The sequence below is a fragment of the Esox lucius genome, chromosome 11, assembly GCF_011004845.1.
Source record: "Esox lucius isolate fEsoLuc1 chromosome 11, fEsoLuc1.pri, whole genome shotgun sequence".
NCBI lineage: Eukaryota > Metazoa > Chordata > Actinopteri > Esociformes > Esocidae > Esox > Esox lucius.
The window spans coordinates 19127689-19142802 of record NC_047579.1 but is presented as its reverse complement, the minus strand read 5'-3'; the positions used below and the strand labels follow the sequence as shown (position 1 = coordinate 19142802).

The following is a 15114-nucleotide window of genomic DNA, read 5'->3' as shown; positions in this document are numbered from 1 at the left end:
GTGTTGCCTACCCCAGACCTTTAATCTTAAAGCTAATAAGAAAATGATTGGAATTGATCCAAAAAGTAGGGAGGACTTTCCCAATATGTTGAGATAGACGTAGTCTCAGACTGATTAGGCAAGAGTACATTTTAATGTATTTTTTTCTTTAATGGTGCACCACATCATATCTAAACCAAATACCCCCCCACAATAAAAATTATATAGTGGAAATATCTTCCAGCCATGCTTACAAAAAACTTTAATTTTCTTTCCTTGAAGGGGATTGAACCAGTCCAGACCTTTGAAGAAGATCCGATAACTTAAACGCAGCTTTTTTTTCTCATATAGACAGGGCGTGTCATGTCTTTAAGGGGGCGGGGTTAACACTCCCTTTTCATCGTTGCTATTCTTATCCTCCTTTTCTTGGTTGTTCAGGGCCCTTTTAAATTCCAGGTTAGCGCTTGGCTTTGTTCCGTTCTCTTTAGTGACCTCTGACCCAGGACAGGGCTGCATGGACTGAATGACGTGCTGTGCAGTCCACTGTTCCTCCCGCAGTGTGTGGTCATCAAGGGTAAACTGGCCCTGTTTGGTCCGAATCAGCTCCCTCACGTGGGCACAGGATGAGAGGGCTTTTCCTAGGTCATCCACCAAGCTTCTGATGTAAAACCCACCACCGCATTCAACGTCAAGAGTGAAAAGGGGAGGTGTAAAGTCTTGTAGCGACAGGTTATACACAGTGACTGGCCTTGCAGGTTTGGCCTCCACCTCGTGACCTTGCTTCAGCAGGACAGACAGGCGCTTTCCGTCCTTCTTCAGCGCAGAATAAAGTGGAGGAACCTGCATGATTTCCCCAGTGAACTGCTTCAGTTTCTCCTCAAAGGCTTCCCTGGTGATGTGGTCATAGCTCTTCTCATTAACCACTTTTCCTGTTGCATCAAGGGTGTCTGTGGCTTTTCCCAACTCTCCAACGGCCCTGTATTTCTTTGAACCAGCCAGCATAGTACTGAGCATCTTTGTTCCATTTCCAATCCCGACAACAAGCACACCAGAGGCCGCACTGTCCAGAGTCCCACCGTGTCCCATTTTTAGAGCTTGCTTTTTCCTCTTTCTAGGATTAGGATCTTTCACACCCGCCTCTTTGAGAAGTGCCTCTTTAAGCGAGTTTAGCACATCTGCAGACGTAGGTCCTTCCTTTTTATAAACAGCAAAGAGTCCATTTAAAGATTGTAGTCTGGATAAGGAATGTTTCGGTATAGGTACGCTAGTTAATGTTACAGCCATGCTTGCTTTCCAAAACAGCCCAACAACGGCGCTAGTTGATGACACTGGTGGGGGGAAAAAAACACTTCCGTTTAGAAATGCGTCATCAACAACGACTACCTGCCATAGAGATAGAAAGACGTATTATCAGTTTGTGCAGGATAAAACGTTTAGACGTTCCAACGTTACGTCTTTGACAACCGTTTCTATTCTGCAACCCCAAAGTGAAAATAATTCATTTAACTGCAGTTACATGGATTGAAATGTATTTTATACATTTCAATCTTGGTTGGTTATAAATATACACCAAAATAACAATTGAGCGCCTCAGTTGGGGGTAATCATCATGCGCGAAAACGTGGATGCGCGTAAGCAGTTGTGACTGATGAATTGCTAGTTTAATTTGTAAAAACAGTGTGTATCTATAAGAGTCTATCCGACTCTTTTAAAGGTGATTTAGTTATCTACTCTGCATCTTTCTCGCGATAGACCTACCTCGATCGTGTTATATATTAGTTGAAGTGTTATATATTATATAGTTCAAGGTTTGTCAAATGCACCGAACAACACAACTGAGAAGAGTTGCACTGAAAAACTCTTGACAGGATCGAAATGTTTTTGAAGATTAGGCAACTATTTGGCTGCCTTCAAGATAAAACATTATAATCACGATATGTAAGGAGAAAATGTGTGTTGGGAAGCACTCTGCCGAAGGATGATGATATGCATTTGACGCAAACACCTCAACTCCATCCATACAGATAGGCCATGTGATTCTGCTTGCTTTGCATCTCAGAATATTGCATCCATTGGTTATCATTGGCTGCTAACCACATTTACTTTAAACTAAGAGTGCAGGTGTATAATCACAGTTTATTTCTATATCTGCGATTTGAAAATCAATGGCCCTAATAATCATTTTACGTTCGCGCGGGTAAAACGCATTTGTATGCGGGTGTTCACGATTGCAAACGTGCGTTCGTGTGCCTGGGGTTTCTGCAACGTTTTGACAATGTTGGTGGTTGTGGAGCAAAACATCAGACTACTGTATTAATGTACGCGCTAAAAGCTGCGAATATCTTGATTTTTTTATATACATCAATGTCAATACCCTTTTTGAGAAATTGCCATTTATTTTTCAACAATGTTTTGAAGAAATTAGAAACATGAAAACAAATAACAGAAAAGGTTAAGACATCGTTCCATGGTGTAGAAAGCCTTTCCAAAGTCACTGTACAAAACCCATAAGTTAAAATGCTAATTAAGTTTTTGGCCAGCTATGTAAACTCTAACACTGACTGATCCCACAAAGGGTTTTCAACTGGTTATAGGCTATTCCTGTTTGTTTTCTATATGAAAGACATCTAAAAGACATTTATCTTTGTCTCATTCTTTTACATCACAAAAACCTGGCATTTTAACAGGGGTGTGTAGACTTTTTATATCCACTGTAGATACATATATAAACCTTGTTGCTTAAGCTTTCATGAAGTTTACTCAATAATTGAATAAAGAAACTGATAAAACCCATTTGGTGTAAAATAAAGGTAACTCACAGAAATGAGTAGGACAACGAACATGCAGGATGGAGTGTGGTGATGCAGTAGCCACAACTAATAAATCATTATGGAAAACAGAAATGATAAGAAATGCATCATGCACCATAACATCATCCTGAAGCCACAGACTTTGGCCAAACTCGCCTTTCTAAAAGTGTTTTCCAAGTTATTGTAGAGAAACATTTAGCAAGACGTTTTTATTTCATTTCAATTCAGTTTTAGAGTTTCATTTTTACAGCCAATATATGCAATGTAGCCTATATGCTGAGCGCTTAATATTTGAAAGCATGTGATTTGCAATTTCTTGACATGTAGCCCATTGATAGAATATATTTTTTCAATTCAGTTTTAGAGTTTCATTTTTACAGCCAATATATGCAATGTAGCCTATATGCTGAGCGCTTAATATTTGAAAGCATGTGATTTGCAATTTCTTGACATGTAGCCCATTGATAGAATATATTTTTTCAATTCAGTTTTAGAGTTTCATTTTTACAGCCAATATATGCAATGTAGCCTATATGCTGAGCGCTTAATATTTGAAAGCATGTGATTTGCAATTTCTTGACATGTAGCCCATTGATAGAATATATTTTTTGTTCCTTTTTGGCTGCGTGCTGATACGGCTTTTTTAATAAAAATGTAATTTAATTCAAAGCAAGTAAATGTACTATTTGATTTCATACATTCTATAGGCAAATTGTTGTTTCAAAATGCTGAGCGTCTGATCTTGCCAGCTGAGCATCTGTTCTGGCCAGCCGTAGTGTATCGGAAAATTCTTTACTATTTCGTTGTTATATAAAATTAATAATAAACGAATAATATAGTGGTACTTGTTTGGGTGTATATATTTTGACTAAAAGACTGATAGACAGATAGACAGATATGTAGACTAACAAAATGTAGACTAGCAAATTTGAAGTGGCAGTTATTTTTCCTGTCAACGAATAGTGGTTTTGAGCAGAGCGATGGGAAAGACATGGAGCGGTGGAGCAGAGCGTAACCTTTGCTCGAGAGGTTACATGCTCTGGCAGGTATCACTTAACTTAATGTAAAATTTCTTACTATCATCTAAATTAACTATGTTTGTATTCAACATGTGCCATGCACAAACGTGTATGTTTGTATTCGGTGTGTGACTGTCAAACCTCAGATGGAAAAAAATTATGGCCGTGGTCAAATGTGAACTCTGCCCACATTGATCCTCACCCTAAACTGCACACTGCAGTCAGGGGTACTAATTAAAGCTGAACGATATAGTTGATTTGGAGGGGATTTTTTTTTATCCCTGTACTTCTTCATCTTTAAGGCTAGTTCCAACCTAATAGTTGCCTGTCCAACCAGCTTTTCTGGGCACATATGGTTGCTGGCTATTTATGGTACTATTTATAGAACTAAGAGATATTTAGTAACTATATAAGCAAAAAAAATATTGCTACACCCACTCATCGCCATGGCCTTAATTCACACCAGAGCTGTATTCAACCAGCTTCACTACCATTTGCCTTGGGCAGCTATTTAGCTAGATATTTTTTATAAAATATTATTCATTTTGTGACTATATGTTTGAAGAGTTATATTAAATTATTAATTATATAGCTAGTTAGAAAATAATTAATGTTCAATAGTTTCAAGCAAAGCACGTGTGTAAGTGAATGAGGTTTCCAATATTCTGAATAGTTCTTTAAACTTTGTGGTTCTTAGGTACACAATAGACCTTACGTGAATGACGACAAAAACCGTCTTCTTCCATTTTAATCGATTCTAATACAATCAACGAGTAAGATTCCAACTTTGTTATTCGTTCTAGTTCAGCCAATAGCGGAAAGGGTATTTATAGAGACTCCTTGCTCTTAATATACACAAAGACACCTCTTTCCATCTCTATGCTACCGGCAGCAGAAAGGTAAGAAAATATTAGCTATTACGCATTAGTGTATCATCGAAATTAAATCAATACTGGTGACTAATACGAATTTATTGTAACATTTTAAAAATGTTTTTGCATAAATGCATGTTTCGATTTTCGTTTAGACAGCTGATGCATCTAGCTATTCCAAAATAGTAAATTGACCGTTCCGTTGGAAGAAGTGGTTGGGAACAGAACTGTACAGGGAGGCCAAAACCGAAGGAGCTCGCAGTCAGGATTCAAAGAGAGGAGACGTCTGACAGCTGAAGCCAGCAGGGAGGGAATCGAAACGGTACAGTACTAGTTAACATCATGCCATTTCTTTAAGCTGTTTGAAAGCTAAGTTAACTATCTGACTCTCTGCCTTTGTCTTCGCTTTACTGCAATGGTCTATTTAAGTCAGAATATTGGCTAGTTATATACAGTTCCGTTGCCCTGATGTGTTATTCAAAATGTCTATATGATTAGTTATCCAACCTTAGCTAGCTAGCTAGCTAGCTGCTATTCAAAATCCCAGTGCAGTAACGAAAGGTAGCTAGAGAACTAAAGGACACCACTAACAGCTGGTTAACGACATATAAATAGCCAAATAGCTACAACAGACAGTTGCGCCATTCTTTCCCATCTGGAAGATATGCTGTATCTGGATGGGCACCCATCCCCAAGAATACTAGAGTGGGTTTCATCTTCCCTTCAAATTGTTTTTTTTAACATGTTTAACATGGCAATGGTCCCCGTTAGAGCCATGTTCTAATAATGAAAACTTTTTTTCCTACTTTTTTATTCAGATCAGCCGCTCCTGAGACTCACAGAGTGTATTCTGTACTGAGTAAATAGCTAACTGCTAAATCTTCAGTGATAGTGTTACTATTATGAATGTTGGTTTTGCTCTGCCAGGGCAAACACAGCGATGCATCCTCGTTACAGTGCAGGACTTTGGTCTAGTCCAGCATAAAAACTAGCTAAAATCCAAACAACTTATTATAAAACTATTGATGATGGACCAATCTGAAGCTACAGCCTGTCGATGTTACCCATTGAGGCTCCAGACCAGGTTTGGAAACACTTATTAGAGTAGACCAGCAACACCACTTGAATATATCTTGTCTTCCTACTAAAATGGGTGATACCTTGCTACTTGTGACCCCCCTGTTAGTTGTAGCCCAGTCAGAGACACGGGTAGCAGGATAGGGAAGCAGAGCGGAGAGGCCGCTGCCGCCACAGCCGGGCTGGCGGATAAGATGGCGGGCAGCCCTGAGAAGAGTGTCTCTGCGCAGGAGTGGAAGGAGCAAGGCAACCGTCTCTTCCTCAGCCGCAAGTACCAGGAGGCGGCTGCCTGCTACAGCAAAGCCATTGTAAGGACAAGCATTTGGGTAGAAAACACAGTGTGTGTGGGAGTGCCAAGAATTGAAACATTTTATGTTTATTTACCTCACCCCAAGACCTAGGAATTCACTTACAGTTTTTCTCAATTGTTTTGGTTCATTTCTGGAGTGATAATTGTTTTCAAAACAATAAGTTCAACTCTCTGAACAATTAGTTTCTTACTCACACCAGATTAGAATTTCTCATTCATTTGAGCAAATTGCACTTGTTTTGGCACGTGTGCAAAGAGTAAGTAGAATTGTCTACAATAGGCACAACACCTACATGCACATGGCTTGCTGATCAAAACTGATTAGTTGATTCTCAGTGAAATTGTCGTACTCTTCACAACTTCTAAACTTTCTTCCATCGTTTGAGCCATCACATGCAAAATGATCCATTCAATTATAAAAATGTCAGACATACATGTATATTCCATAAATATCTATGACATGAAATGTTTGTGATATATGCTATATTTTCAAATTACCTGCTAGGTGACATTGTAACGACATTGTAACCATTGCGTTGTAAGGGAAAACATCAGATGTGATGTTGATTAAAACCTCTTGCCAGACCAACAAGAGCGACAGGATGTCCACAAAGAAGATGGGAACTTGTAGTGTTACCTACCGTGAGGAGGTGCAATTCATAGTATTTTTTCAGAACTACTGCAGGACTTTTCATTGTTGCAGTAGTAGTTTTCATGGATGTCATTTTGTGGCAAATTTTCAGCTCACTATGTATGACTATATGTAAGAAATACAGCTCCAGAAAAAGCTGTTTCCTTTCCAAAGAAGTTGAAAAGGAAGGTTTTGAGTGAGGAACAGATGGGTTAAAATTAAGAGACCACTGCAAATTGAACGCTTTTGTTCCTCACTCAAAACCTTCCTTTTCAACTTTTTTGAAAAGAAAAGAAAAAGGTGCAGTGCTCTCTTAATTTTTTCCACAGCTGTATGTAAAAATTGACATGCTAAAGTGATTTTTCTGTTTACATGTAACACATCGCTAAATTTATTCTATACAGTGGGGAGAACAAGTATTTGATACACTGCTGATTTTGCAGGTTTTCCCACTTACAAAGCAAGTAGAAGTCTGTAACTTTTAACTTCAACATAGAGTGATGGAATCTTATAGAAACCTTTGTTTGCAATTACAGAGATCATACGTTTCCTGTAGTTCTTGACCAGGTTTGCACACACTGCAGCAGGGATTTTGGACCACTCCTCCATACAGACCTTCTCCAGATCCTTCAGGTTTCGGGGCTGTCGCTGGACAATACAGACTTTCAGCTCCCTCCAAAGATTTTCCATTGGTTTCAGGTCTGGAGGCTGGCTAGGCCACTCCAGGACCTTGAGATGCTTCTTACGGAGCCACCCCTTAGTTGCCCCGGCTGTTGTTTCGGGTCGTTGTCATGCTGGAAGACCCAGCCACGACCCATCTTCAATGCTCTTACTGAGGGAAGGAGGTTGTTGGCCAAGATCTCACGATACATGGCCCCATCCATCCTCCCCTCAATACGTTGCAGTCGTCCTGTCCCCTTTGCAGAAAAGCATCCCCAAAGAATGATGTTTCCACCTCCATGCGGTTGGGATGGTGTTCTTGGGGTTGTACTCATCCTTCTTCTTCCTCCAAACAAGGCAAGTGGAGTTTAGACCAAAAAGCTCTATTTTTGTCTCATCAGACCACATGACTTTCTCCCATTCCTCCTCTGGACCATCCAGATGGTCATTGGCAAACTTCAGACGGGCCTGGACATGCGCTGGCTTGAGCAGGGGGACCTTGCGTGTGCTGCAGGATTTAAATCCATGACGGCGTAGTGTGTTACTAATGGTTTTCTTTGAGACTGTGGTCCCAGCTCTCTTCAGGTCATTGACCAGATCCTGCTGTGTAGTTCTGGGCTGATCCCTCACCTTCCTCATGATCATTGATGCCCCACGAGGTGAGATCTTGCATGGAGCCCCAGACCGAGGGAGATTGACCGTCAACTTGAACTTCTTCCATTTTCTAATAATTGCGCCAACAGTTGTTGCCTTCTCACCAAGCTGCTTTCCTATTGTCCTGTAGCCCATCCCAGCCTTGTGCAGGTCTAAAATTCTATCTCTGATGTCCTTACACAGCTCTCTGGTCTTGGCCATTGTGGAGAGGTTGGAGTCTGTTTGATTGAGTGTGTGGACAGGTGTCTTTTATACAGGTAACGACTTCAAACAGGTGCAGTTAATACAGGTAATGAGTGGAGAACAGGAGGGCTTCTTAAAGAAAAACTAACAGGTCTGTGAGAGCTGGAATTCTTAATGGTTGGTAGGTGATCAAAAACTTATGTCATGCAATAAAATGCAAATTAATTATAAAAATATCATACAATGTGATTTTCTTGATTTTTGTTTTAGATTATATCTCTCACAGTTGAAGTGTACCTATGATGAAAATGACAGACCTCTACATGCTTTGTAAGTACGAAAACCTGCAGAATCGGCAGTGTATCAAATACTTGTTCTCCCCACTGTACATAGAAATGTGTATTGTATACATACAAATGTGCATATCCTTTTTCTGTTTACTACAGAATTGTACATTATTCACTTTTCCCAGTAAACCTTTACCACTGTTGAAACTGGTATCTAAAAAGCTCAGTGTGATACACACCAGCATTCAGCTGGACACATTTTTTTAACCAAACTGAAATGTATTTAAAACAAACATTTCCAGCATTAACTGCCATGGTGAAAAAACATTGAAACATTTTGACCAGTAAGGCTCACACAATGAGAATTTTTTTTTTCCTTTTGGTGGCACTGGCCAATTTACTGATACAATAACTAGGTTTTGAAGCATGAATTAAATGTTTTAGTGAGTAACTACATTTTGGAGAGTTTTTGCCATAGAGTTGTGATGTCCCATGTAACAGTTTCGATTGTACTTACAGTTTGGAGAATGTTAAGACTGTTTCAGAAAATGAGCCAAACAATTGAGAAAAACTGTAAGTTGTTAAGTTACCTCACACTAAGACCTATGAATTCACGTCAGCTGTTGTGTAACCTCACCCCAAGACATAGGAATTCACTTCATCAGTTGTGTTACCTCACCTCAAGACATAGGAATTCACTTCAGCTGTTGAGTTACCTCACCCCAAGATCTAGGAATTCACTTCAGCTGTTGAGTTACCTCACCCCAATACTTACTGTAGGAAGTTGCTTCCATTGTTCCTTGTAGCTAGATTTTCACTTTACTTTGGTTTACTTGAAAGAGTTTTTTGGGATTTGGGTATTAAAGAATGATCTTATTTCCTCGGATTCTGATTAACTAATGGCCTGCATTGTTGTCTATGTGTGCAATTTAGCAACTGGACATGAAACACAGACGGTGAAAGAAAGAGAGGGAAAAGTGTGGCTTTGTACACATATGTACCAGCAGGAAAGTAATATTGTTGTGAGAGGTCTACTGAAAGAGGTAATGGAGTTAACAATGTGTCTGTCCCAGAACCGGAACCCCTCAGTGTCTGTGTACTACACCAACCGGGCCTTGTGTCATGTGAAGCTGCAGCAGCATGACAAGGCCCTGGCTGACTGCAAGCACGCTCTGGAGCTGGACAGCCAGTCGGTCAAGGCCCACTTCTTCCTGGGCCAGTGCCACCTGGAGATGGAGAACTATGACGAAGCCATCGGCAACCTGCAGAGAGGTGGGCTGGGGACCTGTGTGCCAATCAAGGGTTTAGACACAGTGTGTCTCAATAGTCAAAAACTGTCACCTCTTTAATAGTCCTGCTGTCCTTGTCTTCCCTTCTTTATCTGTAGTAGTTTGAAATTAGTGACAGCCTTATTCCAGGCCACCATTGAAATTTGGAGTTTGTTGATGATACATTATAAATATATCATAATAATTATACAATTAATAGTCTTTGTATCATTAATAATCATTTAAATAATCTATATTATAATTTGGTCATCAGCATATAACCTGGCAAAAGAGCAACGTTTGAACTTTGGTGACGACATTCCCGGAGCCCTCCGGATAGCCAAGAAAAAGCGCTGGAACAGCATTGAGGAGAAGCGCATCAACCAGGAGAACAAACTGCACGCATATCTCACCAAACTGATTCTGGCTGAGAAGGAGAGGTGAGGGATCGTTGTGCTCACCAAAGGATTGTGTCATGGTTTGTTTTTATAAAGTGTGAGCTGTGCTAAGCTCCTCCTCTTATAGGACAATATCTTGTAAGATCTTCCTCCTGTAGTGTGAATCTGCTAAAAGTCAATTATTTACAGAACATATAAAACCATTGAAATTCCATTTCTGAACCAGAGAACTACAGTGGATATAAAAAGTCTACACCCCCTTGTGAAAATGCCAGGTTTTTGGGATGTAAAAGAATGCGACAAAGATACATCATGTCAAAACGTTTTCCACTTTTAATGTGACCTATAATGTGAACAATTTAGTTGATAAACAAACTGAAATCTTCGAGGGGGGAAAAGGAAAAATAAAAAACTCACAATAACCTGGTTGCATAAGTGTGCACACCCTCTTATAACTGGGGATGTGGCTGTGTTCAGAATTAACCAATCACATCCAAACTCATGTTAAATAGAGGTCATTACACACCTGCCATCATTTAAAGTGACTCTGATTTAATCACAAATAAAGTTCAGCTGTTCTAGTAGGATTTTCCTGACATTTTCTTATGATCTGCAGAGAGCTTCCAAAGCATCAGAGGGATCTCATTGTTGAAAGATATCAGTCAGGAAAAGGGTACAAAATAATTTCCAAAGCATAAGATATACCATGGAATACAGTGAAGACAGTCATCATCAAGTGGAGAAAGTATGGCTCAACAGAGACCTTACCAAGAACTGGATGTCCCTCCAAAATTGATGAAAAGACGAGAAGAAAACTGGTCATGGAGGCTTCCAAGAGGCCTACAGCAACATTAAAAGAACTGCAGGAATTTCTGGCAAGTACTGGCTGAAACAAACATGCAAAAACAAACACCAAGTCCCCTAAAAGCACATGGGAAAATGTGTTATGGTCTGATGAAAGCAAGTTTTAACTTTTTGGCCATAATTCCAAAAGGTATGTTTGGCCCAAACACTACACATCACCCAAAGAACACCATACCCGCAGTGAAGCATGGTGGTGGCAGCATCATGTTTTGGGGCTGTTTTTCTTCAGCTGGAACCGGGGCCTTAGTAATGGTGGAGGGAATTATAAACAGTTCCAAATACCAGGCACTTGTGGCACAAAACCTTCAGGCGTCCGTTAGAAAGTTGAAGATGAAGTTCACCTTTCAGCACGACAACGACCCAAAGCACATATCCAAATCCACAAAAGCATGGCTTCACCAGAAGAATATTAACGTTTTGGAATGGCCCAGCCAGAGCCCAGACCTGAATCCAATTGAACATCTGTGGGGTGATCTGAAGAGGGCTGTGCACAGTATATATCCTTGCAATCTGACAGATTTGGAGCACTTTTGTAAAGAAGAGTGGGCAAATATTGCCATGACAAGATGTGCCATGCTAATAGACTCTTACCCAAAAAGACAGTGCTGTAATAAAGCACAAAAGGTGCTTCAACAAATTATTAGTTTAAGGGTGTGCACACTTATGCAACCAGGTTTTATTTTTCCTCCTCAAAGATTTCAGTTTGTTTTTCAATTGAATTGTTCACGTTATAGGTCACATTAAAGGTGGAAAAAGTTCTGACATTATTTATCTTTGTCTCATTCTTTTACATAACAAGAACCTGGTATTTTAACAAGGGTGTGTAGACTTTTTATATCCACTGTATAATCACTATTGTCAAGTTAAAATATATACACTGTAGCCATTAGTCAGTGGCAAACCATTTTCCCAGCCATGTCTACTGAAAGTATATTACATTTAAGGGGCATTAGATGAACGCTATTTAACTTTGTACTTGGCTTTTTATTATGCCTGAGCTGTGGCTGGTGTGTGAACCAGTCCATCTATGTAAACATCTGATTGTATTTGTAACATGCTTTGAGCACAACCATTGTCGATGGCAATGAGCTAAGCTTTGGTTGGTGAAAGTTAGCACAGTGATTTTATTACTTTTGTCCTTTCCTAAGGGAACTGGATAACAGCAGAGATGAACAAGATGACAAGTTAGAGGAACGCAGAAGCCGACATGACCTCACAAAGTTCCAGTCTAAACATGTGAGTCGCAAAACACTAGTGCAGTAAACAATCCGGACATAAACACATGTCTAGAGTGATCTTGAATATTACCAAGTGTTCAGCAACAAAAGGGATTTCGATCAACAACATTGCATAATGTCAGAAAGACATAATCCGCAGACATCTGTTGACACAATTTTACCAACCAGCATGAAGGTATCTTAAATGTTTAGCCTTAATCTGGTGAAACCTTGGAAACAATTGACTTAATATCAGTCTATGTGGCATTTTTCACTACAGGACAAGCACCTTGCGGAGATGGAGGAGCTTTTTTCTCAGGTGGATGAGAAGAGGAAGGTGAGTGCTCTCTACTGCCTCCTTTGTCCTGTAACGTACCATGCACTTTATATCAATCACCTATTTTAACCTAGCCTAGCTTAGCCGATGCACCACTGGCACACCTGCACTCTGAAAGGAATAAACACAAAAGTCTGCACGATCGATTTGCATCAAACTCCATTTAGTGAGAACCTCTGTTTGTTTATCAGAAGCGGGAAATCCCGGACTACCTGTGTGGAAAAATCAGCTTTGAGTTGATGAGGGAGCCCTGCATCACTCCCAGTGGGATCACCTACGACCGCAAAGACATCGAAGAGCACCTACAGGCAAGGACCAGTACTAAAATTATTCCATCTTCATAACACTGCCTTAAACCCCAATGGATAATCCCTATGTTGTAACAGAAAAGTATGATATCCCTGTGATAGTAGTATGAGTTATTACCCAGAATGTCTTGAACCACATTTGTTCTGTGCTTTGCAGCGAGTTGGCCATTTTGACCCAGTGACACGCAGCCCTCTGACTCAGGATCAGCTGATCCCTAATTTGGCCATGAAGGAGGTCATCGATGCGTTCATCATGGAGAATGGATGGGTGGAGGACTACTGAATGTAAAAAGTAGAGAGAGGGAGGGAACGCAGGAGGGATGAAGGGAGGGAGGAGAAAAACCTGACATTACAAGTCAGAACCAGATGCCCTCCTTTCATATGTCGAGGCCACACCGTATACTGTCACACCTCGACTTGGACTGCCACCCCGCCACCCCATCTTTTTCTCATCTTTCATTCCTTGTCAGACAATTACATTTTCTCACTGCTGCTCATACTGGTCCAAACTAATCCGGACCCAACAATCACGACACGCCACAATACCAAACACTTCAACCGAATTGGAGAGCATCATCCACCAAAGGGAGCTGGTCAGAATCTGGTAGCCCCAAACCAGTTGGACCGCCCACACGAACGTTGCAATCAGAACATCATCATCATCATCATCATCTTCTTCCGCTTATCCGGGGCCGGGTCGCGGGGGCAGCAGTCTAAGCAGGGATGCCCAGACTTCCCTCTCCCCAGACACTTCCTCTAGCTCTTCCGGGGGGACACCGAGGCGTTCCCAGGCCAGCCGGGAGACATAGTCCCTCCAGCGAGTCCTAGGTCTTCCCCGGGGTCTCCTCCCGGTGGGACGGGACCGGAACACCTTCCCAGGAAGGCGTTCCGGAGGCATCCGAAAAAGATGCCCAAGCCACCTCAGCTGACCCCTCTCGATGTGGAGGAGCAGGGGCTCTACTCTGAGCTCCTCCCGGGTGACCGAGCTTCTCACCCTATCTCTAAGGGATCGCCCGGCCACCCTGCGGAGAAAGCTCATTTCGGCCGCCTGTATCCGGGATCTTGTCCTTTCGGTCATGACCCAAAGCTCATGACCATAGGTGAGAGTAGGAACGTAGATTGACTGGTAAATCGAGAGCTTCGCCTTGCGGCTCAGCTCTTTCTTCACCACGACAGACCGATACATCGACTGCATTACTGCAGAAGCTGCACCGATCCGTCTGTCAATCTCCCGTTCCATCCTTCCCTCACTCGTGAACAAGACCCCTAGATACTTAAACTCCTCCACTTGAGGCAGGCACTCTCCACCAATCCGCAATCAGAACAAACAATCATATATGCAGAATCCTCACACAGTACTTCAGTCACCTTAGTCTACAAATGCAGTGTTTGGCCTCCAAAAAAGTACTTCTATTGTGGTTGTCTTCCTCACTTTTCTTTGAGGAAGACAACCCTCTTGCTACGGAAGCTCCATGTTTTCTTTATCTGACAATTCATCTTGAGTAGTCTGCATACAGTATAGTTTAATGATAAAACCATCATTTTCTCTCAACGAATATGCATATCTTCTATGTCCAACTTGAGGTCTGAGTGTACTTAGATGTATAACACTGAGACAAAAACCTAGCTCATCTTCTGTCTTACAGAATGTAGGAAGCCTATGCCAAGTCAATATCTGATCCAAAAAGCAGGTTGTGTGCAAAACACAGTGTTGTTTTTTTCTACACCTTTAATTTACAGGTGTATCCAGTAGGAACAAAAAAACAATAAGGGGGGACTGACAGGAACTTTCCTGAATTGGACAAATAGAAGAACTGGTTTTCACTGCAAAACATTTTCTGATGCTGTATGTTTTTTCCGGTACATGCTCATCTGGCTCTTACAGATCGATTGATCGTAAATTAATGGCAAAGTGTATAGGTGTTAATATTGAGTGACAGATATGTGTTTGAAGGCTCTTTTAATTATTATGAGTTCCCTCTGATTTACATGTCACTGAATGTCCTGTCGGTCCCTCAGGAGAAACTTGAGGTGCAATTCCAAACTCAGCCATTTGAATAGCTTTGATGAGAGCTTTCTTGCTTAGTGGTTTGTCTTGTGTTTTACCAGTTCTACCCTTAAAGCCTAGTCCAAAGCCTTCAGTGCATGCTTGGGGTCAACTGCTTTGCCAATTTACCAAGTAAAAATAACTCATTTAAATATCCTCTAGAAGAAGGGTACATGTTTGTATTAACACATTC

The 15114-nt window shown here is 41.0% G+C and overlaps 2 protein-coding genes across 4 annotated transcripts; one reads left to right on the top strand and one right to left on the bottom strand.

The window, feature by feature from the left end:
- Nucleotides 1-114: 114 nt before the first annotated feature.
- On the bottom strand, nucleotides 115-1323 carry trub1 (TruB pseudouridine (psi) synthase family member 1). The gene has a single exon (XM_010866714.4). It carries the CDS (start codon nucleotides 1261-1263, stop codon nucleotides 349-351), a length of 915 nt encoding a protein of 304 aa, XP_010865016.1. The 5' UTR covers nucleotides 1264-1323; the 3' UTR covers nucleotides 115-348.
- A 3299-nt stretch (nucleotides 1324-4622) lies between these two features.
- On the top strand, nucleotides 4623-13606 carry LOC105007702 (STIP1 homology and U box-containing protein 1). 3 transcript variants are annotated; one of them, XM_020050860.3, is made up of 10 exons: nucleotides 4623-4707; nucleotides 4836-5002; nucleotides 5608-5764; nucleotides 5867-6065; nucleotides 9556-9754; nucleotides 10025-10190; nucleotides 12161-12248; nucleotides 12510-12566; nucleotides 12758-12874; nucleotides 13032-13606. In XM_020050860.3, exons 3-10 carry the CDS (start codon nucleotides 5706-5708, stop codon nucleotides 13155-13157), a joined length of 1011 nt encoding a protein of 336 aa, XP_019906419.3. In that variant the 5' UTR covers nucleotides 4623-4707; nucleotides 4836-5002; nucleotides 5608-5705; the 3' UTR covers nucleotides 13158-13606. The 3 variants fall into 3 exon arrangements, with proteins under 3 accessions (XP_019906419.3, XP_010865017.3, XP_010865018.3); XM_010866715.4 differs by having other exon boundaries at nucleotides 5499-5764; XM_010866716.4 differs by lacking the exon at nucleotides 5608-5764.
- The last annotated feature ends 1508 nt before the right edge of the window (nucleotides 13607-15114 follow it).